The sequence below is a fragment of the Caloenas nicobarica genome, chromosome 9 (assembly GCF_036013445.1).
Source record: "Caloenas nicobarica isolate bCalNic1 chromosome 9, bCalNic1.hap1, whole genome shotgun sequence".
Lineage (NCBI taxonomy): Eukaryota > Metazoa > Chordata > Aves > Columbiformes > Columbidae > Caloenas > Caloenas nicobarica.
Window position 1 is genome coordinate 22,350,175 of NC_088253.1, and position 17,283 is coordinate 22,367,457.

Genomic DNA, 17,283 nt, shown 5'->3' on the forward strand with positions numbered 1-17,283 from the left:
AACCCACCACCTTATCACAATCATATTCTCCTGCACTGAGTGTTTGGATCGATTCAAACTCCAGCAATTAGTATGATTTAGTTTTTAAAAGATGACATCACATCCACTTCTGAACATGTTTCAGGGTGTTTTTACAGACATGATGTAATAGGTCCCACAATAGGTCCCATATCTGTCCATCTATCACTGACTTGTTTTTTAAAGAACAGGTTTAATTTTATCCTCAAGCTGCAATCCCAGTGAAAATAATATCCATTAACAGTTTTTCTATCACTGTACCATGTACTGTTTTCTCTTGAAAATAACCATTTTGGTTTCCTGACCTATGATGTCATTTCTCTTACTAGAAAAGAAAAGACGCACACAGGAAAGCAAAAACCAGATCTTGGCGATATGTCACAGCGGGCTTTTTTCTGTGCTTTTTGAATGGAAAGCACGGCTTTATTCTAAAGATAACCACGTGAAACACAATCTGACACACCGCACATGTTCCATTCTGCTGACGAAGCAGAGGGGAATTAGGTCCCATCTGAAAACCAATATTGACTCTGATAGCCGCCGCTTGCTCTCCAGCGCTGTCTGGCAAAGCTCAGGAGTGTAAATGGGGTTTCTATGGTGGCTGTTGACACTCAGGGCAGCTTCACGCTTTCCCACAAGATAAACGGTCCCATTAAGAGACTGAGGTGAGAAACAACCCACCCGCACGGGGAGGGAGGGGGATCGCGGCCGGTGGGCTGCAGGATGCCCATCCCGGTGCTATTTCTCTTGCCCATGCAAAGGGCCAGCTCTGATTTAATATATTTACTTATTTTTATTAACTCATTAATATTTAATAATCTCCCTTCCCCGCTCCCCAAGTGCAAAGTGAGAGACCAGGACAAGCGTCAGGAGGACTTGGAGGGGTGTGTTTGTGCGATGCCAGCTGCAGAAACTGCCCGTTCCCCTCTGCCGCCCTCATGGCCGGGCTCCTCCTGCTCGCTTGTGGCACTGGGGGATGCCAGTCCACCAAAAAAAAAAAAAGTATGGATATGTCAAGACACCACAGAATAAAGATGCTGTGCAGCCCACACGGAGCACTGAGCCCTGTACGACACCGCTGTGGTGGGACGTCCTGCGGTGAGCTCTGCCGGGAAGGCCGTTGCTTCTGCACAGAGCTGTTAGCTCACACGGGCTGGATTTCAGATTTTGATCCGTGGGAATGGGTACAAATCAGACAAATCCACAGCAGAGCGATCTGACGATGCTCCGAGCTGTGGAGCAGCTCCCGGGATGGGCTGGCGGGTCTCCCCAGGCACAGACTTGCCTGGTGAAGGGTTTATTTGGAGGCAGGCATGGGCTGGGGTTCCTCATTCCTCCCAAATCCCTCACCTTTATCCGCTGCACCCCGAGGGCAGCGGGGTTTCAACAAGCCGCTGGTATTTTGTCGGGGAGAGGCGGCGAGCCGAGTGTGGGGAACCTCACCAAACCCAGTTGGGGAAAATCCTTTTGCTCTGAGTGGTAACTCCATCGGTCTAAAAACCCAGGAACTTCACCCAGACAGTGCAGGGAGTTGCTGTTGAGCAGCGTGATCCGGAGCCCTCCACTTGCCAAGGGGCTGCAGTCCAAACTGAACGGTTGTGGCGCAGTTTCTCCTGCCACCCCTTTGGGGTTGTCACACAGGGCAGGATTCCCAGCTCCTCCGGCGGCCCCACCACCAAACCAGCACCCGGCAGGGAAGCTCTTCCCAACACGCCTTTTGCACCTTGATCTAATCCAGGATCAAGATCCCTTCTTCATCCAGGTCAATTTTCCTTAGACACGTCAATGTGCTTTGTGCTGCAGATCTTTGAAGTACTGTCCATTATATATGTCCATGTATTTTGTGTCATCCATTGCAAGCTCAGCACCTACATTTTCTACATCAGCGTGTCAAGGGAAGACTTTTTACTTAAATGGGCATCCAACAACTGTTAAAAACACAACCGCATTATCAAATAAGCAGTGCTTAACTGAAGCAAGAGTTAAAACTCCAGAAATTTTCTTACATAGTATGTACTAGTAAATTTGTTTTGTTTGACCGGTTGGTTGGTTTTAATATTTTGGGTACCCACTTGGTAATTTCGATTATCATTGGATGGGATTTGGAGGAGTAGAATCTTGTGCATTTTTACAACTCCACAAATGGCTGTCCAAATCCGCTCTCAGAAAGCATTCCAACATTTACAGAATGATTGGTAGGGTAGAAAAATACACAGACATATGCTGCTCACTTAGGAAATTATTTCTGCTAAGCTCTAGTTATGGTATTTGTTCTCCCTGCCTCTCAGACTGCCCCTGCTGTGATTGTCTGTTGTATCCTTCCAGACACACCAAAGTTCGCACCAGATGATCCTTGTGGTCCAGCCTGGTATTCTATGATTCTGTGATCCCTCCCCAAGCCCTGGGTCCATCACACCTGGCTGCAGTTCACCAGCCTCGAGATTCACGTTGTCTTTTCATCTATTTGCTCCGAGATGGGTGGGACAGGAGTTTCCCTTGTGTCTGTGGTTTCTTTTTGAACGTGCAGCCGCTGCGGGTTGCCGGTCGCAGGTCCCCATCCCTGCGGGGTTTTGGGGATGAGGATGCGGCAGATCAACCCTGACGGCATTTGCGTCAGTGATGGGAGCAAACCACCCCAAAAAAACTAACACATCACTCATCCCACCATGATTTGCACCAGGACTGGTGCCTGGGAGATGATGGCACACAAGGCAGGGTGTGCAGCTTCACGGGAAGGCTGGAATTCATTTAATAAGGGTAAGGAAAATCAAATTAAAGCATCCTTCCCCGCCTAACCTCTGCATGAATCAACAGAGCTGGCTTCAGCATCCGAAAGCTCTCAGGCTGAAGCCTTTTTCCCCGCGCCCAAGTGAGAACAGGCCACAACAAGAAGGTGATTAAATCACCGATATTTGCAGTAAATTGTGTTTCTGCTGGGGATCTTGTTCTGTAGCAAAACAGCCCGTTTCTGAGACACCGTTACAGCTCCGCGCTGAGCAGCCTCACGGCTGCTGGGTTGAGTATAAGGCTCCTTTCCCGCAAAAATAAATTAAAAAAAACCCCACCTCCTGCTAGGCAGGAAGCTGAGCACTCAGTTTTGGGGGAAAAGGGGGCAGATCTGTGCCTCTGCGGCCGCTTTCCCACCCCATGGGCTGCGAAATGGCTCCTGCTGTGTTCTGCTGATGCAACAACCCTTGGCAGGGTCTTGCATCAGATACTGAAGAGGCTGCAAACCCATGGACGGTATTAAGAGGGGTGTAAAAGTGGGTTTAGAGGCTTATTTTTTTCTGTGTATTTGGCCCACACAGCAGGAAGAAAATCTCATTGAGGGTATTTTGCAAGATTTTTGGGTTTATCTCGTTTGACTTGGGTACAAGGAGTTTCTCTCCAATCTGGTTTAATAAACAAGACAGACAAAAGCTGTTTAACCTTTGCTCAGCAGAGATAGCACCTGCTCAGAAGCTCCATGGGGTACTGGAAAAAAGACAGACTATTTGTGCCTAAGTATTAATTCTAATTAAACATGGAAACTGAAGAAAAGCCAGAGAGGTTTGAGGCTTGCAGGCTTTCTATGTAGGTAGTGCCAAGCTTCTGGCTTTTTCTAGAAAATATTAGAGATACATGGAAAAAAATGAACATGAACAAGTGACAAAAGGATTTTTCCATCCCTAAATATTCCTTCTAAAAAAAAAAATGTGACCAGCAAAAGTCATTTTTGGTTACTCAGAGGGTCTGGTGTACACTGGGATTATCGTGGCTTTAAATGGCTTTCTTCTAGGAACTGGCATTTTTCTTTTGAAGCAATTATTTTCTCTACCTGAGGAAGGACTGTCTAATTAGCAGCTCGTCAGCCCAGACTTTTCCATCCGGCTGCTCTCCCCCGTGCCCGACCGTGCTGCCTGGAGCCGCTGCCGATCCCCGGGGAATTGCACAACCCCACGCGTCATGTGAGAGCTTAAACTCTTTACATTGCAGAAAGCCAGCGCCTCTTTGAAACGCCTGTTTCAAGCGACTCGGTCAATCTGGATTTATTTGTTTTTTCCCTAATGCAAACACCACGTTGGCAAATGGCTAAATACCAGTTAGCGGGAGCGACGCTGCAGATGGACGGACGGGCAGTTGCGAGACTGCAGGGAGCTCAGCCCAGCAGGAATATTCCCAGCCCTGTGATTCCTGCAGTTCTTCGGGACATCTGGAAAATCTTTTAGAGATCCAAACAACCACTTGACTTCAACCATGCAAGAAATACTGAAGGTGGTAACGCCCAGTGTGTGGCCACCCAAGCGAGTTTCCTTTGGGTCCCTGTGACATACGATGGCTTTTCCCTTGACCCAGCAGTGCCCACGTCCCAGTGCCTGGCAGGCAGCTTTTACTGGGTGGACTGGCAGGTCTGGGCATCCTTTCCAGCCCTCGCAGCAGGATGTGCACGCTGAGCTCCTCCTCGCCTGCTTTTGGCTGCCCAGGTCTCCCTTGGCCACACCATCGCTTCCCCAGCTGCTGGTGATACAACCCCAAAATGTTCCGCTTGATTTTCTCGAGATGCAATGCAGAAAGATTGCATGTACTTGTTGTTTTTATTAGCCATGTACAACTGATCTGCTGACTTTTGTTTAATGAAAGCCAGGGCCAGCAGCAACCTCATTTCAAGCCCTTGCAAGCCCAGTTATGTTTTTACATCTCCTTTATCAGACGGTGCCTTGCAGGGCTTTAATCCCTATGGGCCGAGCAGGAGCTTCACCACCTGCCCTCCTCCTGTCAGGGTAACACATCCCCTTCAGACATTGTTTTTTCTTTAAATTTTATTTATTTTCATTGATCTGTTGTCTTTGCAGCAACAGATATAACAGATATAACATGCACCGGCACCTCCGTGCAGCTCCCGAATACCTGAGATGCCCAGACCTGATTTACAAGCTCTGCAAAGCCAAAGGCAAAGAGGGACGAGCTCTCGCCCAACGGTTCCACCAGGCGAGGAGCCGCGTGGGGAGCGGGGGGAGCCCCTGATTTTCCTGGGCAAGTTAGAGCAGAAATGACCTCACTGAAATCCGGAGCCAGGCTCCTGGAGACGGTGACCAAATCAGCCAGAAAACTGATCCAAAGCGGAGAACACGCTCGTGTTCCCACCGTGTAGTTACGCTTTTAGGGTTTGTACAGGCATATCGCCACGTCCTTTGAATTTGCTCATGGCACTCAGCGTGCACAGAGCTGTCTGCGTTTTATTTTTATTGCTCATTTTTGCGATAATGTGGGTGACTGCTCTGGAGGCTACGAGATTCATAACTTGATGCCGTTGCAGACAGTACTTCATTTTTAGGAGAGGTCTTTGATGACACACTGCTCAAAGCTCGCTTTGAATTGTGCACAGAGCCTGGCACAATGCGTAGACAGAAAATACGGTGTCAGAGGACATGTAAAGACCTTCTGCAGGTCTGCTCGGAGGCAGCCGTGGACAAACGCATCCCGACCTACCGAGGCTGCTTGGCAACCTGTGCATGTCCCCACCGGCGATGGGGTCTGGCTCCCAAGGACACGGTGACAAGTGATGACAACCCACGTGGAAGAGCTGGGAGAGCAGGACGGGATCCTCGAGCTGGATCATTTCAACGCTTGTTGCCCTGCTTGTGGAGCAGGGAATCAGTTATAAAAGGAGGTGTTGAAAAGAGCTCTTAATACCAAAAAAAATTAATTATTTTTCTTACATAATCTGTCGCCCTGCCCGTTTCTGCTGTCTCGGGCCGTGCCCCTGGCCCCGGCATCCTTCCCCAGCTCAGCGCCTCGCCAGCTCCATCCAAACCACTCGGCTCTTTGCCGCCCCGGCTCCAGGTGCTCATGGGGGGGCGAGTGGGTTGTGCTGAAAGGGCTCTGAGCTCCCCCCAAAGCTGGGGACAAGCTCCCGAGGACACCGGTTTAACACCACTAAGGCAACAGGCGCCTTTCCTGCTCCAGCAAACCTTCATGGGAACACAGGATACCTGCGTGGTGGCCCCAGAGGACAGTGTCTGAAGGACGAGTCGGTTAAATTAAGAAAGAGAAGCTCAGGCAAGAGGAATTGTCTTTTCTTACTTCCCTGCTCTCTAATTTGACGTAGGGATTCAAATGTGGATTTACCTTCCTTGGATGAGGACTAGGGGAATTCCCAGTGCTTATCATCTCACCTGCTTCAGGCAGCGCTTTTTAATCTGTTCTCAGGGGGTGAGAAGGATCATTCACAGCTGGGGAAACTGAGGCACAGCCAGGCACGGCGCTGGCTCGGGGGGAGCCCAGACCTCCAGCTGCCCCCGGCTGCACCACTGTCCCCTCTGCCATCTGTCCCTGGGGAATGGCAGCCTGAGAAAGGCAGAAAACTTGCATATTTGGTAAATACGTGGGGTGGGCAGGAAACTTACAGTTATCTGTAAAAAAATCCTCTGTTATATTTCAAGGTCTCTTCTATAAATCTGGTGTCGCTGAGCTCTGACACCTTAAATAGGTCTCCAGCAAAATCAGGACGGACCGGCACGGTCTGAAGCGACACTTTTATTTCATGGCTTTTGTAGAACAGGTGAAATATTTAGCAGCTCCTTTAAAAAAAAAAAAAAGGACTTCAGCAGAACTTCCACTGCTTCAATATTAAGGGCACGATTTTGTTGTTGGGTGTGTTTTGCTGCAAGGAAGTTTTTCAACACCAATTCTCCTTTTATTAAATTTCCTCCTACCTGTATCTCATGTTTCGTGTAGTAATTTTCCTGCCTCAGAGGATCCCTTTATTAGTTCTATCCACAATTCCCCGTCAGCTTCTTTCTCCCATTTGTTTGCACCCTTGAAGCCGTTCCCAGCCCGTGTCACCCCCCACCCTTAGTGGCTTCTTCCCAGCCCAAACATATTTAGTGCCTTTCATCTTTCAGACAAATCTTCAAATAAACAACTGGTTTATTGCTCTATGCTGGGCTTGCCTCCAGTTTGCAGAGGCATTTTAATCACTGCTCCCAGGGCTCACCCTTCCTTGGTTGTCAGACCCCCGCACCGCTCGAACACACGGGTGCTGCGGGGTTTTGGGGGAAAAATGTCACATTTTTGGTGCAAGGGTGGAAAAACATCAGTGTCGCTGCCTGTGTGTCCAGCAGACAGGCTGTGTTCCCACGCCTGCCCCCTCCCATCACCAGCCACCAGCACAAAGGACCAGCAGCCAACGTGATGAGATGGGGCTGGAGAGCTCGGTGCTGCCTGGGGTCCACGTGTGGTTCCATGCAGCGTGTCCTTCCCAGGCAAAGCCCAGCGTGGGGCTTCACCTGCCACCAGTGACGAACCAACCTTCATCCTCCGGAGATGAAGGCACGGCTGCCGCAGCAGCGCCAAAGCGAGAACGCAGAGCGAGCCAAGAGCCAACACGTGGCCAAAGGACCACGTCTCCAGCAGCCAGCAGTGATGATCTTCCAGAGAAAACTCATCTGAACTATGAGGTCTCATCCCTTCCAGCCCCAGACTCACAAGGACGTTGCTCCTGGAGGCTCAGGCTGCACCAAGGGCTGTCGCAGCGAATAACAAACCCTTTTATACGAGCTCTTTTTGAACTTTAATACAAGCGTAAACGTTGTCTCAACAACATCCCCTGACGCTGAGTGCGTGATTAATGCCGTCGTGTGTTAAAAAAAGCGCTTCCTGCCTTTGTTTTGGGCCGTGTGCCCGAGCGCTCGCCCGGTGCTCGTGGGACGGTGAGCCCGAGTCCTCCCCTGCTCCTGGTCCTGCAGCTCAGGACAGGCACATGGAGTGACATTACACAGCAGCACGGCAATTTTTATTTTTCTTTTTCACTTCCTAACACTCTCCTCATCTGCAGTTTTCTTGCCCTGCCAGGAGATCCCTCATTGCAATCAACTTTATATTTGATGAGGCTGAAAAATGCTCCGTCTCCCAAAGACTTTGCCACCCTGTCCCTCTCCTGTTCCCGACTGTGTGTGCGGAACTGACCTGAACCAACAGAAGATCCACGGCCAAGCTCTGCAAACCACCTCCCTCCACCATTAACTATTTTTTCCGCAGTGTTTTCGCTCTCCCAAACAATTATCACTGAAACCTAATTCCTTTATTCAAAGCCCGTGGGAAGCTTGGTGACACGGATACCCGGTGCTGGGAGCTCAGTGCTCTGCTGAGGACTGACCTCCCTGGACCAAAGCTGCGTGTTTCTCCCCGAGATGCTCTTCTCCATCTCTCTGTATCCTCTACAACAGCTTCTTAGAACCAGCCTGGGCTCCTCCTGAACCCTTTACTTGTCCCGGCACCCCGGTTGCCACCTCGTACACCATGGGCATCGCCGCTGCATTGTGCAGCGGGTTGCAACTCGCATCTGCCGGCAGCACTTCAGCGCTCTGGGACCCTTTGCAGCTCTCGAATCCTCGGAATCCCACAGCTGGAGCTTTGTTCTGCAACGTGATGCTTGGTCTGGCAGCGATTCCTTGGGCTTGCTCCCCGGGAAGGAAAGCTGCAGCACGGGAACTTCTCCAAGCAAGGCTGTAGCAAACGCGGATACGAGTAAAAAATAACTCGTTTTGTTTCTGTGCTACTGCCCTATCTGTCTGCTAAAGCGCTTCGCGGCTCAGCACGGGACTCACCGCATCTTCTTGTGCCATCAGTGTCCCGCTGGTGAACGTGCTGCTGACTGCTCTTATCGAGGTTTTCTATTGAATTTGCCAGAGTTTATTCCCTCTTCTGTTTTCCTTCTTTGGCCACAAGTGTCACTTTTTGAATGATCTCTTTTAAAGCGCTAATGGCACAGGCTATTCTGCTGTTTAGTCATGTTGGCTTTGAGAGATGTTTTCCTTAGATTACTCTAATTCCTCCATGAAGAGTCTCTAATGCTCTACGGGAGAGCCTCTGTGCCCCTTATCACACACATTATCCTCCTAACTGCTTTCTCATTTCTGCACCTGTAACTTCTTTTTTATATGTATAAAGTTACATATATATAAACTATACATATATATAAAAATTACTGTGGTAGTGGGGTTTGTTTTTACAAGGATGTTGAGCTTGAGCACGTAACACCACAGATTCTCTCTTCCAGTGTTACTTTCTGCAACAGCCACAATGCTCAAGAGTAAATCACAAATTGCCTTTTTCTGGGGAATTCTGTCATTGTTCAAGACATCAGTTGACCATAGCACCTACAATTCGGTATGAAACCTGTATATAACATCTACTCAGCCTATGTAAGCATCACTGAAGCCTCCCATTCCTGCTGGGATTTCTTCCTCTTGGGGTGTGAACAGACCAGCCTGAGCATCATCTTCTCCTTTTTTAAGGAAAACTCCTGAGCTGTGCCATCTGCACACCCAAATCTTCACGCAACCCTCCCGCCTACACCTTTCCGTGTGCCTGAGCATCCCTGTGCCGGGATCCTGCAGACAGAGCATCTCTTGCGCATGGAAGGACGCGGGGAACGGGGATTGCGGCACAGGATGACTCTATACAGGAAAAGTTTGATACCTTCCTGCTCTTAAGACAGTTTTTTTGGCTGCAAGCTTTTACCAGCTGCATCTCTGTCCTATAACCACGCAGACACACCCTGGGAATTAGGGCATCTGCTCCCACCTTTGGCCCAAAACTCACCCACTTTCCCGTTCCCTTAGTTTTAACACGTGCGAAACCCAGAAATGGTAACTGGAATTTTCAAAAAGGAGGACGGCGGCAGAGGAATGGATGCTGTCATTGCTCAGACCCGTCTGCAAGGGGGACACTTGGAAACACAAGTCAGGTGCTGGGGGATAAACAGATAAACAAGGCGACTTGGTGCAAAATAAAAGTTACAGAGGCAAAGACCAGCAACAAGAGAGTTGTAATTCAGCTTTCTTTGTTAAAAAAACAAAACAAAACAACAACCCAAAACATAGAACAACCCGAACATTTAACAGATTTGTTAACCACAGACATAAAAGAATCAAGAAATACTAGAAAAAAATTACATTGCAGGAGACATCTTGTTTTACAAGGCAATTTGATTAAGTTACTACGGGCTGACCAGCACTCGGTCAGCCGTGGAATAGCTGTGTTGACAGGAACACAAACATTGTAGACAGTGCTTACTGTAGAAGTATTAAGACTAAAAGATATTTACCCCTTAAAATAAATAGAATGTCATCTACAGCAACGTTTAAATTAGTAAAATATTTTTAAAGCAACCAAATATAACAAAATTGTAAATCAGATCTAGATTATTCTTCTGAATGTTAAGATACTTTTTTTTTTCTCTGTTTAAAAAACAAAACAAAACCAAAAATATGAACTTCAGAAGAACGGTATCTCTGAAAAGTCAGATTATTCCCTAGAAGTGAATGTCACCCCTCTTTTGTTCTGCGGTCCCAGCGCAAGGTCCGGGTATCACTTAAAACTCTTCCTTTGTGAGGATGTGGCGGGACACGGACCTCACCCTGTCCCCTGAACAAATAAGGAGATTTTTTTCCCTGATGTGTGAAATTCATCCCAGCACAGGAGACGCAGCCGGAGCCCCGTCCCGCACCGCCGGGATGCGGGAGAGCGTCTGAGATGAACATCACCCAAGGGGAATAATTTAAATGTAGAAATAAAGTCTCTTTTAGGCCATTTAAAAATTAATTCAATATTTAAAAAAATATTTTATTTTTTTTTTCCTCATTAACACTTCAACAGCTGGAGGACGCAACACTCCTCACGCAAGAAATGGGGGGCTAAAAGCAAAGAAATAATCCTCCGGACATCGGTTCCTTAGGGGCAACCGCGTTTCCTACCGCTGCATCTCATGGGCAAGAGCATCTGCACCAAACTGGGAGCTCTTGGTTCCACCGAGCCCAGGAGCATCCCATACACACCTACACCCAACCTAGTTCCAGTTCAGACCGTGTAAACTGGGAAGAAAAGGGCAAAACCAGCGCGTGGCTGGTTGGCTGTAACTCAAGAAGCCGCCAGAGATGGAAAGCGCCTTGGTTAGCAGCCAAATTCCGCCGGCTCGGAGATGCTCGCGGGGCTCCTGGGGCTGCGGTTCAGCCCAAGGGGCTCAGACCAGCCCCGGGGGAACCGGAGCCGTCTCAGCCCTTTCCCGATCTCCAGTAAGAACCTTCGTTCCAGCCCGTTCTCCGCGGCCAACATCGCCTTCCCCTTGGATGCCATTAGAAACGGAGTTGCACAACCGACTGACGGAAAAGCTGGTGTCCCACAAGAACAGCCCCAAACAGCCTGAGTGTTGCGTAATAACGTTTGGCCATTTCCTTCTTTTCTATTTATTTTTTTTTAAATTATTTTTTATTAAAGCCCCAGAACCCTGTAGCCTCGGCTGGAGGCATGAGTAACCTCCCAGATGGAGAGGATGCCATCCTCACAGCCGGCCTGGGACTCTGTCGCTGCAAACATCTCTCCGCCCTTGGGAAGTTGTGGCCATAGGGAAAAGCCCAATTTATTCCCCTGCCCGAGCCGCCCGCCGGGACAGGGTTTGGAGAACAACAAAGCTGCTTCTTACGAGTTTCGATCCAGTTGAAGGGTCTTTAAACTTTGTTCAACAGTGACAGAGTCCCCTTGAACTTAGTAACCACAGAAGGTTCCGTTAGAAACAGAAGCGTGTTTAACAGAACGCGGTATCTGAGATGGAAAACACTGCAAATACTGCAGGAAGTTAAATAAAAGAAAAAAAAGAAAAAATATAAACCCACCTAGGATGACATAGATTCCCCCCCCATTTTCGGCCAGGAGCTTTTGGCAGGGCTGGTTCCCCTCATTTAGAGGTTTCCTCATTAGGTTTCTCATTTAGAAAGAGGAACCCAAAGGGTGGGGAAGCTCCTGGCCCCTGGTCCCGCAGGCCCCTGCCCCGCGGTTCCGCAATCCTGCGGATGCTGTCCCGTGAACACCCACAACAACCGACCGCCTGGGGCTCTAAATACTTAAAAACAAGCTAAGAGCAATAATTGAAATGGGGGCTTAATGCAAGGACCAAGGGACTGCTGCGGCACAGCCATCGCTTGCAGAAATACGCAGCCATGGCTCCGCGGTTGGACTCGATCTTTAAGGTCTTTTCCAGCCTAAATTATTCCACGGACACGACCGCCCCGGCTGTATTTGCAGAATACTGTTGTATGAAATAGGTTCACATGGTTCCTCGTTTAACTGCAGCTACTGTTTAGAAAAGCAAACTCACGGTCGCTGTGGCTCAGTGTAGGGGAAGGGAGCCGGGGGTCCTGGGGACAGCAGGGTGACCATGAGCCAGCACTGGGCCCTGGTGGCCAGGAAGGCCAGTGGGACCTGGGGGGGATTAGAAGGGGGTGGTCAGTAGGTCAGAGAGGTTCTCCTGCCCCTCTGCTCTGCCCTGGTGAGGCCGCATCTGGAATATTGTGTCCAGTTCTGGGCCCCTCAGCTCCAGCAGGACAGGGAACTGCTGGAGAGAGCCCAGCGCAGCCACAGAGATGCTGCAGGGAGTGGAGCATCTCCCGTGTGAGGAAAGGCTGAGGAGCTGGGGCTCTGGAGCTGGGGAAGAGGAGACTGAGGGGTGACCCATTCATGGGGATCAATATGGAAAGGGGGAGTGTCAGGAGGATGGAGCCAGGCTCTTCTGGGTGACAACCAGTGACGGGACAAGGGGCAATGGGTGCAAACTGGAACACAGGAGGTTCCACTTTGAAAGAAACTTCTTCCCAGTGAGGGCACCAGAGCCTGGCCCAGGCTGCCCAGGGGGTTGTGGAGTCTCCTTCTCTGCAGACATTCCAACCCGCCTGGACACCTTCTGTGTAACCTCAGCTGGGTGTTCCTGCTCCGGCGGCAGGTTGCGCTGGATGAGCTTTCGAGGTCCCTTCCAATCCCTGACATTCTGGGATTCTGTGATTCTACGTGTCCTTTAGGGGAGGAATTTATCCCCCCTGGTGGGCTGCAACAGGTGTGACTGGTCACAGGCTCCAAAGAGCTCAAACAAACAGATAAACAACAGAAAAACCTCTCATCCAGTGCTGGGAACGATGAGGGATTTTCTGGGAAGTCGCTGCTGCTCCCCTTGCCCTCCGTGACGCGTCTCATTCCACGAGCAGCGAGGAGCCCTGTCACGGGGTCAATGGATCAGGGATAAAAGAAATCAGGTTTTAAAAGGTAAACTTTGAGATGTGAGCCGTGGCCGACCAAATTCAACTATTTTTTTTTTTTTTGTCATTCTGTGCAGGTACCTGGTTCAGTTTCTTCCTATACCTCTGTTGCCATGGAGACACTGGCGAGATCACCACGAAACATACGGTATCAATGCCAGAGCCAGCAGGTTAGTATGAGAGAAGGATCTTTAGCAGCAAGAAAAGAATCATGAAAATTCATCAAGAGCAAGCAAGCGAGTTAACGATTTAATTAAGATCAGTTAATTAATAATAATTAAAAAAAAATATTTCTCAGTGTGACATCTCCTCTTTAAAACCAGTGTGAAAAGTTCACCAAGAGAATATAGTGTAGCGATGGTTTTCATCACTGATGAAAGTCATTTAAAATTGTGCCCAAACCAAGCAACACCCCCCACCTTTGGGAGATTTGGCCCCATTTCTGAGCATTCTGTGGCTTGGCCTGGAGTGCTAATTTATATCGGAGTGAGGTGGCTGAGAGTTAAAATGATTTCCTTTGCATCGCAAGTAATTCTGCTGGTATATGTTACATGTAACATGAGCACTGAGAGCCCCTGTGTTGAACTCAGGCCCTGAGACCGTTACAGCCAAAAAACCGGCAGACCAAGAGGAAGGTGACAGACGGAGGTTCCCTCTCCATGAAACAGGTCCAGGAGAAGCAGCGATTGCCCATCACTACCCTGCCAAAACATCTCAGCCTTCAGCTGGAAGAAGATTCAAAAAATTGAGTTCAGGTTTTTATGGTTCGCGACCTTATTTATGCAAACGCCTCTCGGCAGGCGCTGGATCTGAGATGCTCCAATTCATTGCACGTAGGTCCCTGAACAGCCAGCACCGGCCGTAACTTTGGGTTCTTCTGCACTGGAGATGCACCCAAACCAGCTGCAGCTCCCCACAGGTTCACTGAGCTCCAGGAGAGCCCAACGTCAACATGTGTAAAGTGGCACCTGAGCTGGTTTGGGTGTCTCTACCCTGTGCTGCCACGGAATGAGCGACCTGACAGCAAAAGGTTTTCAGCGCGATGATTGTCTCACCGATTCCTCCCGCCTCAGAGCAACGACACGTGGTGGGCGAAGCGATAGCGAAGAGCTGCACGCAGACACCCGTCGACACAACCACAGTCACTGCCACACGCACGTCAACAGAAGCTGCCACCTGCTAGGACACACACTCATTTGTTTGCTAAAGAACGTCTGAAAAGAACAAAGCGTAAGCTAGTACCATTGGTGTCCTTAATGCCTCTTCATCCAAAAGAACTCTATGCTAAGAGAATCCAGCAGAAAGCACTAGCTCTTGGAGGATCCCGGCTTCCAAACAGCTTAGTTTACACAAATATTGTGGAGAAAGTAGTTCAACAACCTATTTGCACAAAGCACAAGCACAAAACAGATCTGTAACAGAGACTGAAGCAACTCACTTTGTGGGGAAAAGATGCTTTTGATTTCCAACTATCACCTTGAGCGCAGAAGCATGACGAGCAAAGTGTTCACAGACTGCAGTTTTGCTGAAAAGATGATGCTTTTGACAAAATAAAGCGACATGTTCCTAAGAGGACAAGTTTGACTACTCGGGAACTAGAGGAATTTGGGGTGGCTTCAGCGGACACACCACCCACTACAGCAAAACAAGATTTCACGTGCGGATCACGGTTTATGCTCAAAGACCATTGCCTAAACGGGAGGGTCTTGGTGGGGGCACCTCACCAAGCCAAACCCGATGCTGCGGTTTTGCACCAAGGAGGAAGAGGCCACCAGTCCCCGCTGCTTAGAGCGGAACAGACCATCTACAGCAGACCCAGATGAAAGCCAAGCTCCAGCCGCCCGGGGACATCTGCCCCTTTCTCCACCCCCAGCCCCATTTGGTCCCATCTCCACTGCACGTTCTAGAAGAGACGCAGCAGAACGAAGGGCACTGTGACGGGCAGCGCAGTGACAGACCCCAGGGAACGAGCCGTGGGAATCCCACCCTTATTTTCTGTTTGCAAATGGTTTAGGGGCAAACTTGATGATCCTGGTGGGTCCCTGCCAACTCGGGACATTCTATGATATGAATCACACTGAGTGCAAGAGAACAGGCCGTTTGGAGAGCACGATGTTGCTCACTCCATGCTGGGTGATAGCCCATCTAGAGAAAAACACGGAGTGAGCAAGCCAAGGACTTGGCCTTCTGCTAATTGCAATTCCCTGGGTTTATCAGGAGGAATTCCACCCTCAGGCCTGCACCTGCCCCAGTGCTGATTCACAGGGCCGCGGGATGGATGTTCTGGTGCAGAGCATCCCACGGGACCGGCTCAACAGCAGGGAGATGGCTTGGAACCGAGTTAAAAGCCGTGGTGGCCGGGGACCCCACGTGCTCGTCACGAACGCAGCGAAAGCCAGAGGAGGCCTCCCCCCCGCATTACTCTGACACTAATTCTGCTCTGCCTTGTCTCACCTCAGTCACTGCCAGCGAGCAGAGTACGCAGCATCCAGCAGCACCTATTTTGGTACGAGTTTGTGTGTGTGTGAGCGCGTGAGCCAACACCAGCCAAACTTTGCTTCCCAACCACCCGCCTTGAGCAGGTGAGGCAGCTGGGCCAGGCTCAGGACAGTCCCAGCCCCGGACGCAGGCACGTCCCTAGGGCTGGCGACACTTAAACTGGGCTCGTGAGCAGATCCACCATCATCTGGGGGATCCCAGACCCAAACCGAATTGAAGCGCAGCCCTCAGCATCACACTCACACACACACACAGAGGCTGATGGGACTCGCTGCTGCTGGATGGGCAGGATCCCTTTGGAGCAGGAATTCCTCCTCCTGGCCCACGTTCGTACCAAGAACTTCTCATCGCGGGGCTGCTCATCTGCCAGGATAAAGGGTGGTGATGGAGGGGCTGGAGGAGGCAAGGCAGAGCCGGGGACATGGTGTCAGACACGAAGCAGCTCCGACGGGATGCTCCAGTGCCTAGGTTTCGTTTACGAGGGATCAGAAGCGTTTTCTCCTTGTGTCGTCTTAAAATAATATTGTGCGTTTCCTCGAGCCGAATGTCTCTGCTTTTCCTGCTTATGATTCTTGCGGAACCACTTCCATCAGTTTCTGGCACAGGGCTGTTGCAGAGTCTACAGGGAAGAAAGAAAAATTCAGGTCAGGGATCGCATGCAGAGAACCCAACATGTATCATGGTCTCAGTTGGTTTTACTCTGCCTGAAAAGGGCCGACCCATCTGCCTCGCCACTCTGGTTCTGAGCAAGATTAATCCAAATACACTTTAGGCCTTGCAAGCAAACGAGCTGCAGGCTGCTCTCTACTCATGCCCAGAACTTAAACATCCAACACTGGGAGCTTTGTACCCGCAGCAAGGATGCTGCACTGCCCCGAGAGAGGCTCCGGCACTTCTGTGCACAATTAGTTTCTAATTGCATGGTGATACGGTAACTATGTTTGAATGCCAGAACTGCAAGCAGCCAAAACTGAGTCAGGCACAATAGCAGGAATGGGCACAAAAAAAAAAATGCTTTTACTTCCAATTTGAAAACCTGGGCTGTATGTGCACACAGTCCTTTAAAGGCTGGAGTACCCAGGACTAAACCAACTCAGAATTCTGCACACAAGGCAGAGTCCTCTGCCTTGCACAGGGCAGGTGAAGAGCAAAGGAAGGATTTCAGGTGCAAGTTGGCACAGGAAAGGGGCTAAACCGAAGTAACTTTATTTTTCCACCCATTAGTTTTGGTGGCTGGTACCCAAACACACCTGTGCTGCGTGTTCGGAGGTCACAAGCCAGTCTTGCCAGGTAAAGCTAACACTAATTCTAATGACACACAAAGTCAAACTCAGATCAGTTGGAGGTGATGTAATTATCTGCAATATATGAATATACATGTTTAAAGTTCATGTTTCTAACTGGACATTGGCAGGATTATCATTCTGTGTTCTCAGAATATTTTCTATATTCTCCTACAAGCCTTTGGTGGTGGAAAACAATTAATATGGTAATTTGCCACCCAGGCACTGCAAAAATGGCTTTTCTAGGAACTGAGCCTAATGCTCAGAATAAATGAGTGTGAGAGAGAGAGAGATGTGGGTGAAAAAAGAATAACAAGTGCTGAGCACAGTTAAAAGCCTTTTTCTTCTTCATAAAAAGCATCCAGCCAAGGCTGGGCATTTCTACTTGTCGGCTTTTCTAGGTCAACATGTTGTAC

At 49.5% G+C, this 17,283-nt stretch overlaps 1 protein-coding gene across 1 annotated transcript in view; it reads right to left on the reverse strand.

Annotated features, from left to right (window-relative positions):
- Positions 1-12,423: 12,423 nt before the first annotated feature.
- SLC7A5 (solute carrier family 7 member 5) overlaps positions 12,424-17,283 on the reverse strand; it is a 36,059-nt gene continuing 31,199 nt past the window's right edge. Inside the window, exon 10 of the mRNA XM_065640682.1 lies at positions 12,424-16,203. Coding sequence (XP_065496754.1) covers positions 16,148-16,203 — 56 coding nt within the window. The 3' untranslated portion in view covers positions 12,424-16,147. The remainder of the gene's footprint in view (positions 16,204-17,283) is intronic.